The sequence below is a fragment of the Rana temporaria genome, chromosome 4 (genome assembly GCF_905171775.1).
Source record: "Rana temporaria chromosome 4, aRanTem1.1, whole genome shotgun sequence".
Classification (NCBI taxonomy): domain Eukaryota; kingdom Metazoa; phylum Chordata; class Amphibia; order Anura; family Ranidae; genus Rana; species Rana temporaria.
In genome coordinates, this window is record NC_053492.1 from 192,252,513 (window position 1) to 192,279,839 (window position 27,327).

The 27,327-nt window shown below is 42.1% G+C and overlaps 1 protein-coding gene across 4 annotated transcripts in view; it reads right to left on the reverse strand.

Annotated features, from left to right (window-relative positions):
* The window catches only part of LOC120936855 (interleukin 1 receptor accessory protein), a 319,849-nt gene that overhangs the window by 20,612 nt on the left and 271,910 nt on the right, over positions 1-27,327 (reverse strand). For all 4 annotated transcript variants that reach the window (XM_040349569.1, XM_040349568.1, XM_040349571.1 and 1 more), the window contains 3 exons: positions 19,911-20,031; positions 15,863-16,017; positions 6,704-6,853 (listed from right to left, as the gene is read on the reverse strand). In XM_040349569.1, the coding sequence (XP_040205503.1) occupies positions 6,704-6,853; positions 15,863-16,017; positions 19,911-20,031 (426 nt within the window). The remainder of the gene's footprint in view (positions 1-6,703; positions 6,854-15,862; positions 16,018-19,910; positions 20,032-27,327) is intronic.

Below are 27,327 nucleotides of genomic sequence, written 5' to 3' on the forward strand. Positions count from 1 at the left end.
ATGTATTGCAGATCACTATACAGTGTCCCCTTAGTATAGTGTCTCCAAAAACTCAGTGTTGGCAGTATCAGCCCTGTCTGCTGCCAGCACTTGTGTTTAGCCCCCCCCCCAACAAGTGCAGTATTTCCCCAATTCAGTGCCCAACCCGGAATTCAGGTGGAAACACCCCCTTGATTTTTTTGAACTGTTCTTCACAGAAGACCTGTATAATTTTATTCCCCCAATGGCTTGTAAATACCCTACTTATAAAGGTAGAGAAAGCCTGCTTAAGAATTAATGAATTGTTGGCAGCGAAGTGGAAGGACAAACAGGATGGTTCAAATTAGCACAGCATCTGGTGTTGTTGAAAAGCCCCTCTGTATCCACAACTATAACCTTAACATGAGAGGGGTGGATTTCAACGACCAAATGATGAAGCTGTATTTCGTTTCCTGCAAAGCCAGACACTGGTACAAAAAAGGTGTCTATTAACCGCTTGCCGACCGGCTCACGCTTATATACGTCGGGAGAATGGCTCTGCTGGGTGAAACCCTGTATAGGCACGTTGTGCTCTTTAAGAGCCACCAGATCGTGTGCACAAGAGCCAGCATGAGGAGAGCCACAAATCCCTGTTCTGTCAGGGGAGAGAAGACATATCGTATGTTCCTACCAAGTATGTTCCTACCAAGTACAGAACACACATTTACCCCTTGATCGCCCCCTAGTGTTAACCCCTTCCCTACCAGTGACATTTACACAGTAATCAGTGCATTTTTATAGCTCTGATAGCTGTATAAATGTCAATGGTTCCAAAAATGTGTCAAAAGTGTTTGATCTGTCTGTCGTAGTACCGCTAAAAATCGCAAATCGCCATTATTATTATTTAAAAAATGACATAAATCTTTCCCATAGATTGTAGACGCTATAACTTTTGTGCAAACCAATCAATATACGCTTATTGCAATTTTTTTAACCACAATTATGTAGAAGAATATATTGGCCTAAACTTGAAAGTTTTTAGTTCGCTCTTTTTTTGTTTATAGCGCAAACAATAAAAACCACAGAGGTGATCAAATACCACCAAAAGAAAGCTCTATCTGTGGGGGGAAAAAATATGCACATTTATTTTGGGTACAGCGTTGCATGACTGCGCAATTGTCAGTTAAAACAACGCAGTGCCAAATTGTAAAAAGTGCTCTAGGCAGAAAAGGGGTAAAATCTTCCGGGGGTGAAGTGGTTAATCTATTTCAATTATAAAGGAAAAAAGACTGCGCCAACATAAATTGTGAACAACCAAGTCCATATAAGATAATGTCCAATGTAATTGATAAATTCAGGACAGACAACACCCTGGTGCCTTGTGAACCACCACCACATGGACTGCAGCTTACCAGATGGCAAATATATATCAGCAATGTACGAAATCCACAGCGGTTAAACACCAGGGTTATGGAGTCACAGCGTAGAATTAGGATCCAAATCACAAATAAGTGTCAGCCATAGACGGAATCCACAGCGGGATGGATCAAGGGATATGGAGCCACAGCGCGGAATAGGAATCATCAGAAGACGTTACAAGCCGCCAATCTTTGCTATAGTCATGCAGCTGTCCTCTATTTCAATTGGTTGCATATAAAGCTTTTGTAATTTACAAAGCAACTGGAGGAAGTGGATCCTTCATAAAATTTCAGGAAAAGATCATCACGGTCCTTTAGTATTCAGAAGGTGCTGTGGCCCAAACCCCAAATCCAGATGCAGTAAGCCAAATGCATAACAGGCATTTTCTTGATGTCCTCTCTGGTGCCCAACACCAAAAGTCACCCAAAAGAAGATATCTTGTCTGTAACAGGCACGGAATAAGACAAGGCAAATGTTTTTGTTGCTACCACACACTAGTAGAGTATTAGTATAGGGTAGAGCACAGCACAGTTTAGGGAACACAATGGTCTTGAAAGAGGTTAGTCAGGAAACTGGCTATTGCATTTTGAAAGACCCTAAAATCTCATCCTGGAAATTTTACAGTTACAGTTTTTATAATTTACAAAAACGTTTAAAGTAGTAAAAAAAAAAAAAAAAAAAAAGTAAAAAATGTTATTTTTATTGAGTTAATATTCTATTGTTATTGTGTTTTTATGTTAAACGTTCTTATTTGCTTTGCAGGAACGGCATTCAGCTGCAGCATTGATCTGTTTATTCTGACAGCAGCAGGGTGTACAGAATACATACGTCGGTGCTTGAAGCGCTGCAGGAGGAGATTTCTCATATGCAGATAAAAAAAAAAAGTATAAGCTCAAGCATGAGGTGCCTGGGAGGTCAGTGGGCAGATCACTCCTATGCTTTGGCATATATATTTTTCTTTTTTGGCACAGATGTAAATAAAATAAAAAAGTTTTATCCCCTCGGTATCATAATAACATGTGTAATTAAAAAAATCCGCTGATCTGTACCTGCATAAGCTGCGCTCCGGGCGCTCAGCTGACTTGTCACTGCCTTGTTTCTCCTCACAGCTGCAGTGGGTGGGGCTGAGCCATCCCGCCGACGCTGATGCGTGCCATCAATCAGCTGAGTGGCGGGAGGTACAGGTACAGATCGGCTGAGTTTCTACATTACATAGGCACAGGGATACATGTTCTTATGATACAGAGTGAATAATACAGTTCATTATCAGATATGAGAGGATCAAGAGCATGGGGGGGGGGGGGGGCTGGGGTTGTGGACACAGGTATAAGAAGGGTGGAGAGGGGAATCAATGTGATGGAGGAATCTGTTGGGTTCTTTTTTTGTTCAGCCCACGGACTTAATGAAAAAGAAAAAGAACATTACATATATGCCCAACATTAGAAGTGGGTGGATGCAGGGTCGAAGATTCTAATGGTGGGAATATCACACACTTTTTCTGGCAGAGATTTCTTCATTATTACTATTATACAGGATTCATATACAAGTGAGGGAAAAAAGTATTTGATCCCTTGCTGATTTTGTACATTTGCCCACTGGCAAAGAAATCAGTCTATAATTTTAATGGTAGATATATTTTAACAGTGAGAGACCGAATAACAACAAAAAATCTAGAAAATGCATTTAAAAAAAAGTTATAAATTAATTTGTATTTCAAAGAGTGAAACATTAGTATTTGATCCCCTATCAAACAGCAAGATGTCTGGCTCCCAGGTGTCTTCTATAAAGGTAAGCTGAGATTAGGGGCACTCTCTTGAAGGGAGTGCTCATAATCTCAGCTTGTTACATATATAAAAGAAACCTGTACACAGAAGCAATCAATCAGATTCCAATCTCTCCACCATGGCCAAGACCAAAGAGCTGTCCAAGGATGTCAGTGACAAGATTGTAGAAATACACAAGGCTAGAATAGGCTACACGACCATCACCAGGCAGCTTGGTGAGGGGTGACAACAGTTGGTGCAATTATTCGCAAATGGAAGGAACACAAAATAACTGTCAATCTCCCTTGGTCTGCGGCTCCATGCAAGATCTCACCTCGTGGAGTTTCAATGACCATGAGAAAGGTGAGAAATCAGCCCAGAACTACATGAATATTTTTAATGATCTCAAGGCAGCTGGGACCATAGGACTGAAACCCTGCAGCGCCTGCAAGGTCCCCCTGCTCTAGAAAGCACATGTACAAGTCTGTCTGAAGATTGCTACTGAACATCTGAATGATTCAGAGGAGAACTGGGTGAAATGGTGGTGGTCAGATCAGACCAAAATCTTGCTCTTTGGCATAAACTCAACTTGCCGCATTTGGAGGAGGAGGAGTGCTGCCTATGACCGCAAGAACACCATTTTGTTTTTCTGCTAAGGGGACAGGACAACTTCACTGCATTAAAAGGGCTGATGGACAGGGCCACGTACCATCAAATCTTGGGTGAGAACCTCCTTCCCTCAGCCCGGGCATTGAAAATGGTTCATGGATGGGTATTCCAGCATGACAGTGGCCCAAAACACATGGCCGAAGGCAACAAAGGAGTGGTTCAAGAAGAAGCACATTAAAGTCCTGGACTGGCCTAGCCAGTCTCCAGACCTTAAACCCATAGAAAATATGTGGAGGGAGCCGAAGGTTGGAGTTACCAAATGTCAGCCTCAAAACCTTACGGAGAGGATCTGCAAAGAGGCGTGGGACAAAATCCCTCCTAAGATGTGTGCAAACCTGGTGGCCAACTACAAGATACATCTGACCTCTGTGATTGCCAACAAGGGTTTTATCACCAAGTACTAAATCATGTTTTGCGAAGGGGTAAAATACTTATTTTACTCATTAAAATGCAAATCAATGTATAACTTTTTTGAAATGCGTTTTTCTGGATTTGTTTTTTGTTATTCTGTCTCTCACTGTTAAAATAAACATACCATTAAAATTATAGACTGATCATTTCTTTGTCAGTGGGCAAACGTACAAAATCAGCAGGGGATCAAATATTTTTGTACCTCACTGTAGTGCCAAAAGTTTGAGCAGCACTAGGGCAAACAGTACAGTTACAATGCAATTCAATACAGGAGGAATCAGAGGGCCCTGCTTGTTAGAGCTTACAATCTAAAAGGAACGGTCAAGTGATACAAAAGGAGATAACATGTGGAATCCCTAGACTCAGGAGAAGCAAGAGAATGTGTAATGTAATTCCACATATACTAATAGCATGTGTGAGAAAATTTGAAAGCTTGAAGATGGCCATTGGTTTTTGGCACCCACGGCTAGGCTCCCAAAAAAGTCTCACACATGTGGTTATCTTTAAGAAGCACAATACAACGATACTTGAACAAAAATGAGCTGCATGGTCAAGTTGCCAGAAAGAAGTCTTTGCAAAGCCAATGTCACAAAAAATCCTGGCGAGGCATGTCAATGTGTTGTGGGGCATATTGTAACCAAGCTTTTTTGTAGCATTGGTGCAGTAAAGACTACTTTCTGGCAACTTGACCATGCAGCTTATTTTTGTTCAGGTATCGCTGTATTTTGCTCCCTAAAAACAACCAAACTGTCTTTTTCCAGAGCAGCCTATATTTCTGTGGGCTTTTGTTTTTTATCCTAAACAATTCCTCTGGCAGTTGTGGCTGCAATATTTCTTGGTCTAACTCACCTTGGCTTGGTATCAAGAGATCTTGGAATTTCCCACTTCTTAATAAGTGATTCAACAGTACTGACTGGCATGTTCAAGGCTTTGTAAATATTTTTATATCCTTTTCCATCTTTATGAAGTTCAATTACCTTGTTATGCAGGTCTTTTGATAGTTATTTTCTACCCTCCTTGGCTCAGTATCTAGCCTGTTCTGTGCATCCATGTGAGAGCTAACAAACCCATTGATTATTTATACACATACACTAACTGCAACTTAAAAAGATGTGGGAAATTAAACTTTAATTGCCATTTTAACCTGTGAGTGTCACCTTGTGTGTCTGTACCAAGGCCAAACATTCCAAAGTATGTAAACTTTTGCTCAGGGCCATTTGGGTGATTTCTGATAATTTTAATGTAAAAAGGAGCCAAACAACTAAGTGATAATAAATGACTTCATATGATCAATAGCTTTAAATAAAATCTTTTTTTGCCATGATCAGTCATATTTTCAATATCACTGCCAAAATTTCACGATTTCTGCCAGGGTATGTAAATCTTTGAGCATAACTGTATGTGTAAGGTTGTGTATTCCATTACCTGCAGACAGCAGCTTCTGCTAAAAATCTTCACTGCTGTGCTGTCTTTAAAGCTGCTGAATACTGCTCAAGTGGCTTCCAGCACTGAGAGAATGAACAGCAGCCACTGCTAAAAAGAAAAGCTGTGCCGCTCAACTTCTGACCTCTCTGCCATCCCACTACAACTATTCCACAACGCATTGCTTTTTGTAAATGAGCAGGGAAGATCCTTACATTCAACTGCTCCTCCTTCATTCACAGGATGCAGTGCATTGTAAGACAATAATAGTATGAGTTCTGCGAATGGGTGAAGAGGGCGGGGGATGGCGAGAGGCATAACCTTTCTCAGTAGCAGTGGCTGCTATTATTTCTCATAGCATTGGAGGACCGATGGACAGTACCCAGTGTGCAACACATGTACAGCTGTGCACGCATCCTACAGATCTGGAGGCCAAAGTTAGAAGCATACATTGAAACTGAAGCACCACACCACTGCTATGAGGTCCAGATACAACTATTGGCTATTTGGTTTTAATTATGACCCCATAGGGCTACTGTGTTGGCTACTTTTGGAATTTTACCCCTGACCTTTAATGGAATAACGCTGTATCTGGACCTCGTAGCAGTGGTGTGCACTGCAATTTCAATTTTACATTACAATACAAGCCAAGGAGACTGGAGCTCCTCCGGGGTATAGAAGCTGCCTGCTCAGGAACCAGGTCATTTACACCAATATCAATACCCTAAGACTTTGCCAGCAGGATAACCCTATAGGTCCAGCGCTATCTTTCCACCTTTCTCAACTGTTAGAGCGAGAAACATAGCAGCTTTCATTTTCTAATTTTTAGACAATTATAAATATGTCTAAGATATGCAAAAAAAAAAAGATGCGGTTACCACAGATATGGATGGAAGTGATGGTAATATCTACTCTTCTTTTTAAAAAAGGATTCCATTTTTGTTGAGGACCTGCCATGACCACAAAATACTCTGCCCTGCTCGGTGCCTGACAGCCTTCAAACCCCCGCTTTCACTACCCCACCTTCAGGCTGACCCACACACATTTTAACAGTATCTTACCGCCAATGGTTTCATCGGTGCCAAAATGAGCCCTGTAGAAGAGCACCAATTCCAGCCAGTAGACATGATACACAACAATGAAGCAAATGACAAGAAACACCGTTGCTCCCAGTCCACATGCCAATTCAGTGATGTATCGTGGAGTGCCAACTGTAAAAAAATATTATAATAGTGATTACCATATTATGATGTATATGTCAGCACTAAGAACATAATGCATTAAAATTAACTGCTGAGGTGTCTCTATTGACTTGCTACACAGAAAAGAGCCTTAAAAAAAGATGAACATTTGTCCTTACAACACATGTCAATACTCAATATATCTATAAAGACATACAGCGTCTACAAAAAAACATAATGCATTTTAAATCACATGCCAAGCCACATATTTTCTATCGGTAAACAGGAATAATTCAAAATTCATAATATGAGCTTTCCAAAGCAATTCCAATATATTGTGCATGTGCATTCTACAGCGACTTGTTGAAGCAAGTTGTTATTGCCGTTGATGTCAATAATTATTCAGCAGCCAGCCTAAACAGGAAAATAGGATGCTATGCTTTCTGATGAGAAATTGACCAGCTTGCTTTGCAATAAAGGAGTGTAAAGAGTTTACAGACACATTTACATAAAGACTGATAATGGTAAGAAGGTCAAATTATGTCAAATGAGTGCAAACTCAAGAATACCGATCAAACCGGATTAGATTACCGATTAAACCAAAACCTTGTCATTATATGGACTAGATGTGCACTTTCACTGAATTACTACATGGCTCGGAATCTACAGTTCGGTAGGAACAGTTCAGCACGTAGTAAATATTACTGTTGAAATGTGTATATATGCTTTTAAAAAAGAGATTTTTAATACAGCTTACCTGTAAAATCTTTTTCTTGGAGTACATCACGGGACACAGAGCGGCATTCATTACTATATGGGTTATATGGAGTACCTTCAGGTGTAGACACTGGCAATCTCAAACAGGAAATGCCCCTCCCTATATAACCCCCTCCCATAGGAGGAGTACCTCAGTTTTGTAGCAAGCAGTATGCCTCCCAAAATGGTCCTCAAAAAAGAGGGGTGGGAGCTCTGTGTCCCGTGATGTACTCCAAGAAAAAGATTTTACAGGTAAGCTGTATTAAAAATCTCTTTTTCTTTATCGTACATCACGGGACACAGAGCGGCATTCATTACTATATGGGATGTCCCAAAGCAATGCTTACAATGAGGGGAGGGAGAACATCTCCAAGACAAAAGGATTTAATTTAGAGATATACTCAAATCATAATAAATCCAACTTAGTTGAGAAAAATAATTTTAAATTTTAAATTTAACTCAAAAAAGAGGAGCCCCCGGAATCCGAGGGTCTCAAACTGCAGCCTGCAGCACTGCCTGCCCGAAGGCAGTATCAGTATTCCTTCTTACGTCCAACTTGTAGAATTTTGTAAACGTGTGGACAGAAGACCAGGTTGCCGCCTTGCAAACTTGAGCCATAGAGATCTGGTGGTGTGCTGCCCAGGAGGCGCCCATGGCTCTAGTAGAATGAGCCTTTAATGATACTGGAGGAGGCAACCCTTTCAAGCCGTAGGCCTGAGTGATTAATTGCTTAATCCACCTAGAAATGGTGGACTTTGCAGCTGCCTGCCCCTTCTTGGGCCCATCCGGTAGAATGAACAGCACATCTGTTTTCCGGATCTTCTTTGTAGCTTTAAGATAGGCCTTCATGGCCCTGACAATATCCAAGGTATGCAGCAACCCTTCCTTTCTGGAAGTAGGTTTAGGGAAGAAGGATGGTAATACCAAATCCTGGTTCAAATGAAAACTGGATATGACCTTCGGTAGGAAGGAAGGATGAGGGCGGAGAACGACCCTGTCCTTATGAAAAACAAGATATGGTTCCTTACAGGATAAGACCGCTAGCTCCGAAACTCTTCTTGCGGAAACTATGGCAACCAAAAATACTAACTTCCTTGTCAGTAGAACCAAAGGAATTTCAGCCAACGGCTCAAACGGTTGTTTCTGTAAACTTGACAGAACAAGATTTAAATCCCACGGACAAAGCGGGGATTTAACTGGAGGTCTAATACGTAAGACCCCTTGAAGGAAGGTCTTAACCAGCGAGTGGGTGGCCAGCGGCCGCTGAAACCACACTGACAGAGCAGAAATCTGTCCTTTGATTGTGCTTAATGCCAATCCTTTATCCACTCCTAGCTGGAGAAAACTTAATACTCTATCGATGGTAAATTTGCGAGAAAAGCCATCGCTTGGACTCACACCAGCCTACATAGGCCTTCCAGACCCTGTAATAAATCACCCTAGAGACCGGTTTCCTGGCTCTGATTAGGGTAGAGACTACTTTCTGAGACAGACCTCTACCCCTGAGAATCAGGGATTCAGCTTCCAGGCCGTCAAATTTAGATGCCGTAAGGCAGGGTGGAGGATCGGACCTTGCGATAGCAGGTCTGGCCGTAGAGGAAGAGTCCAAGGGTCTCCCACTACCATCTTTAGGATGAGTGAGTACCATGCCCTTCTGGGCCATGCTGGAGCTACCAGGATGACTGGTATGTGTTCCACCCGGATCCTGCGCAGCAGGCGGGGTAGTAACTGGAGCGGGGGAAACGCATAAAGAAGTTTGAACTGATGCCAAGGGCAAACCAACGCATCGGTTCCGCAGGCCATCGGATCCCTTGAGCGGGATATGAACCTGTCTAGTTTCTTGTTGAGTCTCGATGCCATGATATCCACGTCCGGCACTCCCCATCTTTGGCAGAGTGCTTGAAAGACTTGTGGATGCAGAGACCATTCCCCCGGCCATAGAGTCTGGCGGCTTAAGAAGTCCGCCTGAAAGTTGTCCACTCCTGGAATGAATATTGCCGATATGCAGGGCACATGCGCCTCTGCCCATAGGAGAATCAAGCTCACCTCTCTCTGAGCGGCTTGACTCCTGGTTCCCCCTTGGTGATTTATGTATGCCACGGCCGTGGCATTGTCTGATTGAATTCTCACCGGGAACCCCTGCAATTTTGACGTCCAAGCCCTGAGGGCTAGTCGAGCAGCTCTGAGCTCCAAGATGTTGATGGGCAACTGCTTCTCTGGCTTTGCCCAAGTACCTTGGCGAGTGCAACCATCCAAAATTGCTCCCCAGCCCGTCAGGCTGGCGTCTGTGGTCACTATCTTCCAAGCCACTGGGCTGAAAGACTTCCCCTTCAGTAGATTCTGAGGGTCTAACCACCAACACAGACTTTGTCGGACTCTTGATAAGAGCGGCAACGGGATATCCAAGGCCTGTGGCCTTCTGCTCCATGCTGACAGGATGGCTGCCTGTAGGATGCGAGTGTGGCTCTGGGCGTATGGTACCGCCTCGAACGTGGCCACCATCTTGCCTAGTAACCTCATACATAGGCGAATAGTCGGTTCTTTCTTGCTTAGAACCAGTAGGATTAATTCCTTGATGGCTTTTACCTTCCTCAGAGGTAGGAACACTCCTTGTTGTTCTGTGTCTAATCTCATGCCGAGATATTCCAACTGCCTTGTGGGCTGGAAAGCTGACTTTTCTCGATTTAGGACCCAGCCGAACCTCTCGAGGTATTGGACCGTGAGGGCCACTGCTCGCTCCAAGCCGGGAGACGAGTGGTCTATGACTAGGAGGTCGTCCAGGTATGCTAGGATCGTGACCCCTTGGATCCTTAGCTTGGCTAGGATCGGAGCTAGGACCTTCGTGAACACCCGGGGGGCCGTAGCCAACCCGAAGGGAAGCGCCACGAATTGGAAGTGACGCGAAGCCACCATGAAGCGTAGATATCTTTGATGTGGCTGATAAATTGGAACATGAAGGTAGGCATCCTTTATGTCTATGGACGCCATGAAGTCGTCCTTCTGGAGTGTGGCAGCTGCTGACCGCACGGATTCCATCCGAAATGAGCGGATCTTTAGATATGCATTTACCATCTTTAGGTCCAAAATTGGCCTGACATCTCCATTGGGGATGATGAATAGGTTGGAGTAGAAACCCAGCCCCTGTTCCAGGACTGGCCGGAATCCGAGGCGGATCGTTTGGAATCCTCGACTCCTGGAAATGAGGAGGAGGAAACCTTAGGAAATCTAATTTGTAGCCTGTGGCCACGGAAGACCGTACCCACTCGTCGGGAATGCTGGCTTCCCAAATCTCTGAAAAGAGTCGCAGCCTTCCCCCCACCTTCGTGGGTGGGGGCGCCCCTTCATAAGGTTGGCTTGGGGGCTGGTTTTGCTGGTTTGCGAAACCACTGCCTTTTGCCTCTAACAGCCTGTCCTTGTGATTTGCTGTTGAAGCCGAAGTTTGCTTTTGCAGGAGGCCGTCGATACTGCTTGGCATTAGAGGGCCCCTGCCCAGGGGAATACTGTCGTTTAAACGCAGGCCCCTGAACCTTCTTCTTAGTTGGCAAGAGAGTACTCTTGCCGTTTGAAATGGTCTGAATGTATTTATCTAGGTCTTCTCCGAAGAGTCGTCCTCCATGGAAGGGGAACCCTACCAGGAGCTTCTTGCATGGGGGCTCAGCCTCCCAGCTTTTTAACCATAAGAGTCTTCTCATATGGATAAGGGATAACGATAAACGTGACGCTTGCTGGATAGAATCCTTGATTGCGTCTACCGTAAAACATATGGCCTTAGGGACATCCGAAAATTCTTCTGCCTGCTGGGCAGGAATAAGTTTAAGCATCTGCTTAAATTGATCCGATAATGCTTGAGCGACCCCAATCGCAGCCACAGCTGGCTGTACTACTGCCCCTGCAGTAGTGAAGGAGTTCTTAAGTAGTGCTTCCAAGCGCTTATCAACTGGATCCTTGAACACCTGTATGTTTTCTACAGGGCATGTTAACGATTTGTTAACACATGAGATGGCTGCGTCCACTGCAGGAGTAGCCCATCTTTTGGAAAATTTTTCTTCCATAGGATATAGGACAGAGAACTTCTTAGGTGGTAAGAAGATCTTATCTGGCTTGTTCCAATCTTGGAACAAAACTCCCTCTAATAGAGGATGGATCGGAAACACAGCATTGCTTTGAGGCGCCCTCAGTGAGCCCAAAGCTGAAACCGTCGATACCTGGAGATCTGGTACTGGCAAGTTGAATGCCCTATGGACCAAGTCCGACAATCCTTGAATCCACCAGCTCTCCCTCAGGGAGACTGCCCCAGACTCCTCTGTATCCGGATCTTCGATCCCTGAACCTACTTGGTCCTTGTCCAAGAGGTCGTCCAATTCCCCTGAGGAAAGGACCTCCTCTTCTGAGGGTCCGCGCTCGGGCGACGGAGATCTATTCCGCTTACTGCCCCGCATAGCTGCGGCTATCATTTTACCCATGCTTTTCTGCATCTCTTTTAAAGAGGTGAGTAATACCTCCTCCGTGACCATCTTAGGGTTGGACTGACCCGCGTCAGCTCCAGCCCCAGATCCCGATGGCCCCAAGGCTCCCTGTGGGGAAAGCAGCGGCATAGCATTGTCCGAGACCTCAGACTCTCTGGGGGAATCCCCACCTCTTGTACCCTTGTTTTTTGATGCCATGGTACAATACCGAGGTACACCTGCTACTTATTGGTACCTGGGACTTATAAATAGTTAAATGCCCAAACACCTGTTTGGGGGATAAAAAATGCTTCCTCTCCCCTAGATGACACTTTTTTTTTTTTTTTTCAAAAAAAAAATCTTTTTTTTTTTTTTTTTTTTTCAAATCTAGGAAAGAAAAAACATTCTGTCCCCCTGAGTAGTATTGCAAGAAAAACTATGAGATGGAAAAGAAACAGCCTATTTCTAGGCTTGAAAACAGTCTTTCTGAAGACTGCAATATTCTTTCTGGCCACTGTGTGTCCTCGGCGCCCCGTGCTTGCCGTTCTGGTCTTTCCTCCTCAGTTCCAAAGTATTGAATGAGCTATATGGAACAAACAAGGAAGGGCCGCCCCTTCCTTAAGCCACTGACCCGCCCTTCCCCCCCAGCAATCTCAAACAGGAAATGCCCCTCCCGACAGGGGGGGGTGGGGTTGGGAGGAAGGGACCTCTCTGCTCCAGAGGTCGGCGTTTTGCCTGCTTTGCAGGCCGTGAGGAGGAAGACTGAATGGAGCATCGCCTGGAGGCTTGCAGGTAAGCACAGCTCTCTGACACACACATATACTTTTATATCACACAGGCCCCACTCAATGCTTTTCCAACACTACAAGGGAGGTCACATCTTATGGGGAATAATACATATAGAGCCATCCTATCTTTATGATATGTGACTAGTTTGCCAGATGCAGTGCATAACTTTAGGCATGTCCCCTGTGACCCCCCAGAAAAAACCTGCTAAGAACCAAGTTCCGCAAGTTTTCCCCTCACTTACCTGCTCCATGCCGCAGGACTTTGCCAAGCAAGAGGCCCAATCTTCCCCCATCTCGGTGGGGATGTCTAGACCTTCAGGCCCTGGGTTCCTATGAAGGATCCACTGTCCTGGGCCCATATAGCACTCTGGCAACAGAAACATTAGGCACCCAAAGGTTTCTAAGTTCTGGGCCCAGGGTCCAGCTCTCTAAAAAGAAAAGCATTATGGGCTATACCCCAAGGGTTTGGGGTCCGGTTACTGACCACTTTAGCGCTGAGGCTTTTTTGGACAGAACCGGTTAGCTCACCTAATCCCAAGGATGTGGAGGCAAGCTAAACCATGACTAACACCTAAGACACTGGCGGAAAAACTGAGGTACTCCTCCTATGGGAGGGGGTTATATAGGGAGGGGCATTTCCTGTTTGAGATTGCCAGTGTCTACACCTGAAGGTACTCCATATAACCCATATAGTAATGAATGCCGCTCTGTGTCCCGTGATGTACGATAAAGAAATACTGTTATTAGAGAATATTACTGTCTTGTGGTAGATACTACAAATATGGTAAGCGAAGAACAGGATGTAATCAAACAATCATATTTTAACCACTTGATTCCCTAGTCATAAATACCCTTGAGTTGCAGAGTATTTTTTTTTAATCTTGGCGATGTCACGGGTTTGCACAATAAAACCAATTAGCGCTTGTAGTCTACCCCAACGCTCTATATTATCTTTTCTTTTGTTTGTTTCAGGACTGACAGGAGTTTTGTTTTGTTTTTCCTAGATTTTTTTTTAGGTATAAATTGTAAACAATTATTTAAAATTTGTATTTCTGGTAATTATTCCCAATGCAACACTTACGTCATTTGCACACACTCGCAGACCGCCCCATAGCAGATTTACTGCCTCAGAGCAGCCGTGCTGCGCAGGATCACACATATATACTAGATCCTGCACTTCTGGGTATTGGGCATAAGTGCCCGCCACCGGTGGCTTGCTCCAGCTGTGTCCGTCAGCATCCACTAATCATTCGATAGACAGAATGGCAGTCTGTCTATGTAACATAAGGCAGATTGACGTTCTGTCAGTACAGAAGGCATGAATCCTGTATTTCTGTAAAGCACAAACACCAATCCATGCCTTACACTAGTAAAAGCACCTCCCCCACTACACTGAAACATCAGCTAGGCACATAGTTGACCCTCTGATGTTAACACCTTCTCTGCCAGTTTCATTAGTACAGTGACAGTGCATATATTTAGCACTGATCACTGTAATTATGTCACTGGTCCCCACAAAAGTGTGTCAGATTTGTCCGCCACAGTATCACTGTCCCGCTATATGTTATCGCTGATCGCCACTATTACTAGTAAAAAATAAATAAATAAAAACATCCCATAGTTTGTGGATGCTATAACTTTTACACAAACCAATCAATATACGCTTATTGGGATTTTTTTACCAAAATATGTAGCAGAATACATATTGACCTAAATTGATGAAGACATTTTTTTTATTGGATGTGTTTTAGAGCAGAAAGTAAAAAAAAAATATATTTTTTTTTTCAAAATTGCCAGTCGTCCTTTGTTTAAAATGCAGAATTGATCAAATACCACCAAAAGAAAGCTTTATTTGTCGGAAAAAAAAGGACATACATTTTAATTGGGTACAGTTTTGATCGACCACGGAATTGTCAGTTAAAGTAACACAGTGCTTTATGAGGTCAAGTGGTTAAAATCTGCTCTTTATATCTATATAAAATTAGTGTGACTGTTATATAATATAGAGGAAAGGTAAAGCTCAAAGTGACTGGTCGCTTTTACTTTAGTAAAGCTTTAACAAGTGATTTACTTTCTTCGACCAGCGTCAAGTCCTCAAAGTTCCTTTGGCCCTTTACAGAGGGCCTTCGCATGCATGTCTAATGATTCTTATAAAAATAAGTGTGCAGGACATAATCTCCTTTATAAAAAAAAAAGTTCTGTTTTTTTTTTTGTTTTGTGCATGGATACACCACCCTCCTTTGTTCCTTCCTTGAAGATGATAATCAGGGTAGTATCACAAGCTTTTCACACCAATCATGTTCTTGGAAAAATCAACATCTGTTTTGATACATTCCATAGGGATTGGATTAAGGTGACCAAGTTACCCATGTGGATATAAATGCTGGGATATAAGAACTGAATAAGCTGATTGGATAAATAACAAAATATCTTTATCATCATAAAAAAGGTTCAGATGAATGTGACCAACTACTGGCTATTCCTCCAGTCTGGCTTCCTGAGAGCACAATGTGTGTCAGAATGACTTTTAGAAGTGACCATAAAAATAAAAAATAAAACAGTATTCTATAAAAAAAATTCCTTGGCAATGGTTTATGATGCACAGTGCTTTAGGTAAATAAACATCATGCAGTTAAGATTTAAATCTACCTTAATTATTTCAAAAGTGGTAAATGTAGACTGGAATCCAAATATACAAGCCAGAAAGTTAGGGGACAATTATGGTTTCAAGTTGAAGTTTTACTATTTTGTGCAAATTAATTTGACATTTCCAGGGAATATAAGTACAGTAACAAAATCCACTTGTTATGGCTAAAATCCAAATTAGTATTTGCATATAATGTTACATTTTTCTAATTGTTATTTTTCGTTTAAAGAAAGTCAACATATTCTATACTGCACAATACAGTTTTAGATTTTCCTTTCCGATGTACATGTTTTCTTGATTCTCGACCCAAATGTTTCAGTGCATGATATATATAAATTAATTAATACATTGTGGTAACAAATCGTATGAATTCGTGGTGTACTGTCTTGCCAAGTGTAGTCACCTTTCTCTTTGACCAGTGCTTGCCTGGAGACGGATCCTAAACGGTTTTTGGCTGAGCATGTATAGTTGTGTTTGAGGTCATCCGGAGTGATATTTTTGATGTATAATTTCTCAGTTATGGTTTCAGCTCCAGGATTCATCTCATCCAATTTAACACTGTAAAAAATGAACACAACAAATTACTTTTTAGATGTAGGGTGACTTAAAGTGTTTGTTAACCCATATCCAGGGCCGTCTTTAATGTTGATTGGACCCTGGGCAAAAATCTATGGGCATGCAATTTATCTCTCCACCTGCCCTGAGACATACAATAAATATCAGCTAGACTTAAAATCAGTTTACCGTTTCAGATCAGGCAGTGATTGCGATTGGTTACAGCATATCATTACCACCTACTGACTGGTTACACATTACGGATCACTAAATCGTTGCTAGAGGTTACAGCACATGATTTCTTCTTGTTGATTGGTTGCTAGAGATTACTTTATAGTAATACTGCTCACTGATTGGTTGCTAGAGGTTACAGCACATTATCTCTTCACTGCCGAGGGGCATGATATACATATGAATGCTGCCTTTATTTACATATGAATGCCACCGGTTTTGGCCATTTACCGGTACATATGAGTGTTGTCGCTATTTACATATGAATGCTCATATGTAATGTAAACACATGGTCTGCAGGTGAGTCATCTGTACACAAAAATAGGGCAGATTTGGGCAGCATTAGTAGCAGCACTTCACACAGAGATATCAGGGCACAGCACAGGACTAAAACTTCAAGGGACAAGGAAATTTAAACTGGGATAGTTGGGAAGTATGAGGCAGCCATTTTGGGCCCCACAACAATGACAGGGCCCACGGCAGCTGCTCCTTTTGCCCCGCCTTAAAGACAGCCCTGCCCATATCTATAAATCACTGCCAGCAAGCTCTGTGCTGTTTAATCTGCTTTAGGGACCAGGATCTGTATTTGTTTGGGGGGTTAATAAACACTTTAAGTAGAAAAGCAAACTCTGCTTATATAGGTTCACTTGAAAGTAAAAGGTACATGAGTGTGGCCTGTGTGTCTACGCACAGAACTTAAATTCAGCTAAAGCAGTTAACAGAAAAGAGTACTGTAGCAAACTATATTGTTTCACCACTTGTTTGCAGTACGACCCTAGAACTAGAAGTTCTAAAGGTAATGTAGATGTCAACACCTCTGCAAAGCAGTGTTTCATATATCATGTATCAGATAGCATGATGATATTATCAGACAGCATGTATAACAGATGGGGCACTTTAAGCTATAAAAGAAGCTTAAAAGCAAACCTGTCACAAACACAGCCAATTCAAATAGAGACTGTGATGGAAGAACAGTAGTTTAGCTCCAGTGAGAACTGTATGACAAAGCCATCAAAAGATCCAGATATATAGCCTGCTGAAGAAATATACAAATCTTGGCTTTTCTTATAAAAGGTAAAATTAAGTCTGCATCCTCCTATGTCTCCTTTTTAGGGAACAGGATTGTCCCTTTCACACTGGGGCGGTTTGCAGGCACTATTGCGTTAAAAATAGCGCCTGCAAACTGTCCTGAAACATCGGCTGCTGCTTCTCCAGTGTGAAGAGGTGCGCTAGTCCTGCTAGCCGCATCTTTGGAGCGGTGTGTATACCGCTCCTTCACCGCTCCCGCCCATTGAAATCAATGGAACAGCGCAGCTGTACTGCCGCTAGCAGGGGTAAAACCGTCCTGCTATCAGTCAAACAGCCCCACAAAAATTACCGGTAAAGCGCCACCGCACCTCCTGCCCCAGTGTGAAAGGGGCCTAATTTAAGAGGCCATTAATGATATTGAAAGGTGGTGCCAAGCCTGACTTCACAAGATATTTTGAGATCAGTTAATATTTTGGATCTACTGATTGCTTTGACATACAATTCTCACTGACAGTGAAATGCACATCTTTTTGCTGGTAAACAAATTTGCATTTATAATTTTTTTATATTAGGAGCCTATAAAGCATTGCACCAGTGATCAGGAGATCACTGATGCCATGCCGGTCTCCTCCACACGGTCAGTGTATCTGCTTAGCCATACATCCCGACGGGAAGACTCAATTAACTACTACAGCGCTTCACAGCACCATTGAAGTTAATTGAGAACTACAAGCCGACAGCCGATAAGGCTGTATGGACTTTCAATTCATTCATACACAGAGCTCTGTGAATGAATGATGTGGCCATGTGGGTGGAGTCATGCACTGCTTTTAAAAACTGACAGCTTTTAGGGGAACTTCTCCCTGTACTTCTGCCACAGGGAGGAGGGAGGCAGCGGGCGGCGGCTGTAGCACTGGGAACATGTTAAAAGTTTCACCCTAAAATCAGGTAGAGCATGTAACATGTTCCCAAAGGTGAACATATCCTTTAAGAATGTATTTTTTTATGGTGTAATTTGTTTTAATTTATTTACATATGTATGCTTTGGCTTCCACTATATATTTTTTTAAAGCCATTGCATTATTTTTGTTTTCTGTTCCTCCATTCCTGTCAATCCAGCTCCATTTCCTGCATAAATTAATCTCAAGAAATGTAATACAGCAGTAGCATCTTCAATACCCTATTATTGTACAACTAAAGACCCCAGTGTGATAATCTAAACAAGTCCCAAAACTATTCACTAATTACTATGGGATGCACAAGCCTCATAATGTAATGAAACATTTCCTTTGCTTCCCTGAGCTAGTCAAAACCTCTTGCATTTGTGCCTCACTGCAGCACACAGCGGGAGGGTTTCAGCAACAGAGTCACGGCTGTCTATCCAGAAAGCAGTGGTCAGGACTAGGTGGGGCCAGGTGCTGAGTGATGGCCTCCAAAATTGTGAATCAACAGTGACATTCTGAGCCATGCCCCTGCAACGTTTTTTTTCCAACCCACTGTAGATTAATTGGACACAGCCTGCTTCTGCTCTGAATTCGGAAACACTGCATTACAATAAGCTGCATTGGGTGGACTTCACTGGCAGGATCAACAGATATAAATGAGACTTTGCAGGAGTCGGTAAGAAAATTATAAGTGTGGATTCACTTATAATGAAGACCTGAAGCACTTTTTTTTTTTTTTTTAATGAGAGACCATAGTTCTAATTTAACTTCTGTGACACAGCATATCTCATTGTATGTACTGTATTTCTGTAACAATTAGCTGTAAAATAAGCAGGAGACGTACATGAAATGGAAGTTAGCTAAAAAGTTTACTATGTTTGTAGCTCCAAATAGCAGCAAGAATAGGCACATCTAAAGAAAAATCAGGGTTGCTCCTTTTCAATCATTCAAAGAGTGGCTTAGCTTTCGTCTCAATATACACCCCCTCTATTTTTCTCCAGCTGAGAAGGGCAGCACAGTATATTTGAGTCTGGGAATTCCTGGACAATTTGGAAAAAAATATATATTTTTTCTTTCGTGTTCCCTTGTTAACTGTTTTCCAGGCTTTCATCTTGAATTCAGAAGCCATTCTGTACAGTCTTTGACTCTACAGGTATTCACTAACAACAGTAAGGATCAGACAAATGAGTTGCTGTCATTTTATTGGTTCATGGTTACCTGGCTCCTGGGGTAAACTGAGCCCAGAAATATATGACCTTTTATATACTGAGTAGTCCAAATACAACAGTTTGTTAAACTCTAAATACTCATACAGAGATTTATAGAAGAAATTAAATACAGCACTCAGACTTCCTATTTTATGTTTCTATGCTGGCTGATTTACATTTGTTGGTAAGGTAACACAATTCTACACAAGTTCCAGTATCTTTTCTTCATTCAAAACATGTGACTTTTACATAAAAAATAAATAAATAAAATAAAAAAATCGACATAAAAATTGCACATAAAAAAAAAAAAAAAAAACAACCTTTGGAGTACGTATATCACATTTTCACTCCCCGGGGAAATCCTTGGTGAATAGATTTCATAAGGGGCTCAAAGGGTCAAGAGACCCTGTTCTAGATCAAATTAAACTTGGATCTCATTTAGGACAGGTTTCCAGTACTCACACAATCAATAAAAACAAATTACCTTTTAGTAACATTTGGATCAGCAATGTCTTTCTTATTCCCATGTACTGTCCACCAAATCTCATTACTTGAGTTTTGCACGTAAGAGAAATACACTTCACAGGTAAGTTCCATATCTTCTCCTAAATAAAAATTTCAGCAAATAACATATCAAGGGTACAAACTGTTATTAAGACTATAAGTGTATATTAATATGAATTGTTGCAGAATAAAATATAATATAAAACATGTATTATTTTATAGGAAATATGTAAAGCAACTGTGGCTATTTATACTGTAGGTTTAACTTTTACTGGTCCAAAATCAAAAGCTTAATACACAGATTAAACACAGATTATGAAGATGCCTTACCTGATAAAGAGCTTGTATTTCTAACCCCTCAGTCTTGAGATTTACACAGTTCTGACAGACTGTGTAAATCTCTTCTCTCTCACTCTGCTCTTTCCTTCTACCAGTATAATCCTTCTCAGCACATTTGCCTGTAGCCAACTGACTCCCAGTGCTGCCCCTTTCTCATGAGGTCTAAGTGCTGATGTATAGGAAAGAACTAGAGGCTGATATTATGTTGAATTCAGGTGCTAACACTAGCTGCATAAAAAAAAAAAAAAAAAAAAATCATGAAATATTGGCTGCAGGTGTCGGGGGCGTGTGTACACGCCACAAGCCGACCGTCGACTATCTAATGCAGGGGTGTCAAACTAAATTTCATTGTGGGCCGCATCAGCATTATGATTGTTCTCAAAAGGGCCGTTTGTATCTGTAAGATTAGATGTCCAGCACATCCCCTCTCCTTACATTAGGTGTGAAAAGCCACCCCACCATCAGAAGTTGAGTCCCCCACTCTCCCTTACATCTCAGTGCACTCCCCTTTCCTAATGCTGCTGCTGGAAAGAAGCTGGATGCATTGCTTGAAAGCAGAAAGTAAGGGTCTGGAAGAGGACCAGAGGAGGGCTGAAGCTCTCTTGCAACTGCAGGAGATGTGCGGGGGCCACATGAAATGGCCTGGAGAGCCGGATTCGGCTCGCAGGCCTTGTGTTTGACACCTGTGATCTAATGAAAGCAATTCATCTATACAGCTGCAGTTTGTTTTCCGTGAACCTTGGAGTGTACCTCTTCTGGTGCGAGGCACACCCATTATGCTTCCCAAGCTTCACTGTCCTACCTGTAGCTTTAAGACCTGGCATCACTGGGTGGAGGGCAAGGAGACCAGCGAACATACATTTGCTGATCTCTCCTAGCTAGTACAAATCTGTAACCCGGATATGACATGTAAAACGTCACTCCCAGTTTCTGGTAACACTTTCCCTGGCCCTTGCAGCCAGAGAAGAAACTAATGGAGCACAATCGCACTCCATTAGCATCAACTAAAGGAAGGTGAGATATCAGGGGTTGAAAAAACCCTGATATCTTATTAAAGAGCTTTACCCTCAACTTTGTACAAATTGTACAAAACAGCTTACTAATATAGTTTGTGAGCTTCTTTTTCACAGTACCCACTGCATTGCCCTACAAATGTAACAAAATCTCAAAACAGAGTGCACAAAAACATTTCAAAACCACAGCCCCACATTTCCTCAACCCCCTCCAATTCTGGTATCACCATAATTACAAAATATATTGCAGCTTTTCAATCATTAAATGTGGTGGCTGCATTGGTTTTCAGTTTTATGCCTCGTACACACGACCAGTTTTCCCGTCGGGAAAACTGCCATGACCGCTTTTGGCCAGGAAAACTGGCCGTGTGTATTGTTCCATGGCAGTTTTCTCAAAGGTAAAACTGTGGTGAATCACATCAGGAAAAAAAAAAGAGAGCTGTTCTCTTTTTTCCTGCCGGGATTCACGGCGGTTTCAACCCGGCAGTTTTTCTATGGGAAACACTGCGGTGGAGCATACACATTGCCGGGATTCCCAGCCAAAGCTCTCACCGCAGTTTTAGGCTCCACAGTGAGTACAACAAGCATGATTTACTGCATATACCGACGGATTTTACTGTTGTGGGTTTGATAACACTTTAAGAGAACAAAAAAACAAACAAATATAAAGACAGGTGACACAGGCTTCTTTATAATTGTGTGAACTACATGAATAAGGTCTGAGATGGCACCTTTAAGCACAGAAGTTATGTCTGAAGACTGAGCCTCATCATGTACCAAACTCTACCTTTAAATTATAGGATACTTTCATCCTCATTCTCAGCTTATGGGGTAGAAGCCTCTGCAGTCACTGGGAATTCAGAGATGAATTCTGAAGGAGAATGCAAAAGAGCATCCATTTGTCCTCTGTGTTCAGAGTAGGCAATCATTTAAGTGATCTTGCTATAAAAGTCTGAACACAGCTCTATTATAGCCAATATGTCCATGCACCTAGTGGCGTTTAGCTTCATAATACAGAACAGCATTAAGCAATGTAAAATAAAGCCTTAATCCTGCATTCAAGATGAGGAGTATTTTCACATAATTTATGCCTTTAAGCATGTAAATCTAACTTGTTAAAAAAATAAAAAATCCTATGATTCTAAATGCTGTACGTACATTTACACAACCAAGCGAGTACTTTATGTGCTATTACATGTGTTTTTTTAAACCGATTAAGGACGATTATTTACGTTGACAGAATGGCACGGCAGGGCAGATGGGCGTACAGGTACGTCCCCTTTAATTTGCCGCCATGTGGTCGCGTGCCCGCCGCTGGCGGCATGCTCGTGACCCTGTTACGAGCTCCGTGACCGTGCCTGCGTGACCCGCAGACTCGATGTCCGCCGGTGTCCCGCGATCATGTCGCGGAGCTGAAGAACGGAGAGATGACAGTGTAAACACAACATCTCCCCGTTCTTCCTAGTGACATGTCACTGATCGAATGCTCCCTCTCATCGGGAGCAGCAATCAGTGACATGTCACTTGTAGCCACGCCCCCTAATGGTTAGAATCACTCCCTAGGACACACTTAACCCCTTCAGCGCCCCCTACAGGCTAACCCCTTCACTGCCAGTGTCATTTTTACAGTAATCAGTGAATTTTAATAGCACCGATCGCTGTAAAAATTACAATGGTTCCAAAATGGTGTCAAAAGTGTTCGATGTGTCCACCATAATGTCGCAGTCACAATAAAAATCACCGATCACTGCCATTACTAGTAAAAAAAAAAATATTAATAAAAATGCCATAAAACTATCCCCTATTTTGTAGATGCTTTAACTTTTGCGCAAGCCAATCAATAAACGCTTATTGCGTTTTTGTTACCAAAAATATGTAGAAGAATATGTATCAGCCTAAACTGAGGAAAAAAATGTTTGTTTTTTTAATATTTTTTGGGCATATTTATTATAGCAAAAAGTTAAAAATATTGATTTTTTTTCAAAATTGTCGCTCTATTTTTGTTTATAGCGGAAAAAAAAAAACCCGCAGAGGTGATCAAATATCACCAAAAGAAAGCTCTATTTGTGGGGGAAAAAAAGGACGTTAATTTTGTTTGGGAGCCACGTCAGAAAAACCGACGCCGTGCTGAATCCCAAACAAGTGACCTGGTCTTTGGCCAGCCAAAAGGTCTGGGGCTTAAGTGGTTAAGACAGATTTTCTGTTCGCAAGATCCAGCGAAAAAGCTCTGTGTGAACTCTCCTTTAGTGGAGAATTCACAGAAGTTAGTTACCATATTTATTGGCGTATAACACGCACCCTAACTTTAAGAGGGAAATTTCAGGAAAAAAAAACGTTCCAAAGCCCCCTGCGTATAACACGCAGGCATGGTTTACCCTCTATTTTCAGGGTAAAAAAGTGAGTGTTATATGCCAATAAATACAGTAGTTAATGGAAGTTAGTGGAAAACTCCTTTAGGCCCCTTTCACACTGGGGCGTTTTTCGAGCGTTATTAAAGAAATTTTCAAGCGTTTTTCGAGCGTTATTAGAGTGAAGCCTCATCTGCAATCCCAATGTACTGGTAAAGCACCGCTAAGACCCTAACGTTTTAGGGCGTTTTTGCAGTGCCTCGGTGTGAAAGGGTAAGGCGTTTTTACAGCGCTTTCAATTCATTTCAATGGAGAGGGGTGTTTTTGGAGGGTTTTTTTCAGCGCTCAAAAGCTGCTCCAAAGATGCTGCTTGCAGGACTTTTCTCAACGCCCCGCCAGTGCAACGCCTCAGTGTGAAAGGGTAAGGCGTTTTTACAGCGCTTTCAATTCATTTCAATGGAGAGGAGCGTTTTTTTCAGCGCCCAAAAGCTTCTCCAAAGATGCTGCTTGCAGGACTGAAAGGGTCCATTGAGATGCATGGAGAGCGTTTTATGAGGGTTTTAATAGCACTTTTTTAACGCTAAAACGCTGTAAAAACGCATCAGTGTGAAAGGAGTCTAAGGGAGCACCTTACCTTACTTCAAGTTATACTACAGTGTCTTCTCATTAAAGTAAGGACTCGGGACAGGACTATTGCCAGTTACTTAGTAATGTGCAATCTCTTTTTGCAGATCTGAAATGTTCTTAAATGAAATGCATCTTTTAGTATTGGTAGAGCAGGGGAATCCGTTTCCTTCTGAATGACTGACAGTATAAGTGATTAGACTTCATTGGGATGTGCATTGGTTGGCTATCTTCTGCCAACAGAACCACAGGATAATGTATCACAGAATACCAGCTTTGTGGCAGCTAGGAAAGCTAAAACTGGTGAGAAAATACCCTGGGAAGGTAGGCTGTGTTCCCTGTATGTATTTCTCATACTAATTAGTCACATTTGATGGTGATATTCCTTTAAAAGCCTGTTCATATGAACGCATTTCAGCTGGGCGTAAGGGTTACAGTATCTGATTTTTTTCCTGTAAGTGGAAAATGTATTCCTATTTTGGAACTGTCTAATAGTGTAAGAAATTCTGTCTTTTATTACAATCGGATTAAATATTGAATCTCATTTGTTTTTTTACAGCTCAGAATATACTGCACTAAATGAGCCAACCCAACCTCTTTAGCAAGTCCTGGATTTTCCCTGCCTCATTGTAATTGCTGCTGTTGTCATTAACACATAACGACAAGCATACTTTCATTATACATTTGCATACTTTATGCAGAGTTTTAGTTGAGGAAAATGCCCTAAACATGACCTGCGACTGTTGTCTTCTCTCCAAAAATATCTTTTCATGACATCAAAAAATTTCTGCTGCTTATGAAAATGAGTCCTTCACGGATTCTGGCTGCTATGATTTCTTAGGTTCGTATTCAGAAGTTTCAAGTTGAACAGATATAAATAAAAAACAATAAGAAGCTTAGTGTTTATAAAAAAAACAATTAATGCCGAACTCTGGGGGAAAAAAAAATATTTTGACAGTTGCTTTGTAAAAATAAAATGCCTCTAACAATTGTTGCCCCATATCTGTCTTCTGCTTCGGTAAAGCTCTAATGCCTCGTACACACGATAGGTTAACCAGAGGACAACGGTCTGATGGACCGTTTTCATCGGTCAAGACCGATCGTGTGTGGGCCCCATAGGTTATTTAACCATCGGTTAAAAAAAAGCCAACTTGCTTTAAATTTTACCGATGGATTCCTAACCGATAGGTCAAAACCGATCGTTAGTAGGCACGACCATCGGTTAAAAATCCAAGCATGCTCAGAATCAAGTCGACGCATGCTTGGAAACATTGAACTTAATTTTTTTCAGCACGTCGTTGTGTTTTACGTCACCACGTTCTGACACGATCAGTTATTTAACCGATGGTGTGTGGGCGCGACAGACAATCAGTCAGCTTCATCGGTTAACCTATGACAATGGTCCTTCAGACCGTTCTCATCAGATTTTCCAAAGAAAATTGTGTGATGACAGGCTGTTGGCGGAAAATGCGACCGTTTGTATGCTCCATCGGATTGTTGTCGGATTTTCCACTGCCAACTGTTGGATAGCATGCTTTAAAATTTTCTGCCAACAATTGTGTGTTGCCAGATTTTCAAAGCATGTGTACACAAGTCCGTCGGACCAAACTCTAAAGTACAAACACACATGCTCGGAAAAAGGAGCAGGGAAGGGAGGAGAAGAGGACCCCGAACTCCAGGAATGCCCAGCCGTACCAACCCACCGAAGCAGGAGGGACTGTACTTACCCGTCCAAGCGAGGACTCGCTGACGCATTCCTGACAGAACTACAACCGAAATGGAGGTAGCTGTCGGCCCGGTCCACTGTGAGTGAGACAACACCACAGCCCAGTCATATGTGGACCTCGGAGCAAAGCTCACCGGCCCCCCCAGGAGTCATGAGGTATGGCGTGGCAGACCAAGCCTCTTTGCAAAGGTGTGTCCACGCTTGCTGGTCGGACTGAGTAGACTACAAGGATCTATATTATCAAGCCTGTCTCTCAGCCGACAGTTGAAGGAAGATTCTTCAAGAAAAAGTCAAATAAAATAAAATTTCTCCTCAGGGCGCTGGGCCCAAAGGGAGCCATACGTCCTTCTCCTTGCTAGGCAGAACGAAACTGAGGCCGCAAGCTGCAGTGAGGAGGGTTATGTCTGGAGGGACTGTTCAACTCTGTTAATGTAACATGTATTTAACTATTTAACATGTTTCTGCCTAGTCCTCTCCTGTAAACAGGGAACATAACCCACTTGTCAAGATTTAAGGAGCTGTGTCCGTCCATGGACGATAAGAGAAAACGTTTTTTCTCGGAAAGTCCGGCCGTGTGTAGCCTACATCGGACTTTTTTGGTCGGAAGTCCGACGGACCTTAGATAGAGAACTTGCTCTCTATCTTTATGTCGGACTCATGGCGGACTTTTGCATGATCAAAAGTCCGACGGGGCATAGCAAGCACTGTATGACTTCTCTGTAGTAGAAAGTCAAGGAATCATTTCTGTGGGCAGTATGGTGGCGGAGCACTGATGGGTGGCGGAACACATGTGAGGGATGCACCATTTTGGGCTATTGCATTCCCAATCACAGGACGATATCTGAGGAGGACTTTTTTTTTATTGTTTATTTATTGTTTTTTTTATTGTTTTGTGGAGGACAATCTTTGATAATTTTTTTGTATGTTATGCAAAACATTACATCAATGAGTGTTGGATGTATTATTATTTTATTGGTTTCCACTGTAGCATATTTTAAAATTTAATCCCAGTGATCTTTGAAATTTATTCATTTGGAAAAAGTTCATTGTTTTCATATATTTTTGATAGCATATGGTACTTTGTATACTTCATGAATTTTGAATGTATTTTTATTTATTATTTGTTTATGTTGCACATGTTTTATTTAATCACAGTGATTTGTAAAATGTATTCACTGACATAAATTTAATTGTTGTTACATATATTTATGTTGGCACCTTATTTAAGGTTTCCGATTAGCTCAGTACTGTCTTAGCTTTGTGTGTATGTATTATTTATACTAGTAGTGTGTGGGCTGCTTCTCAGCAATTTCCTTTTATTTATCCACAATCACGGTTTTGTACATC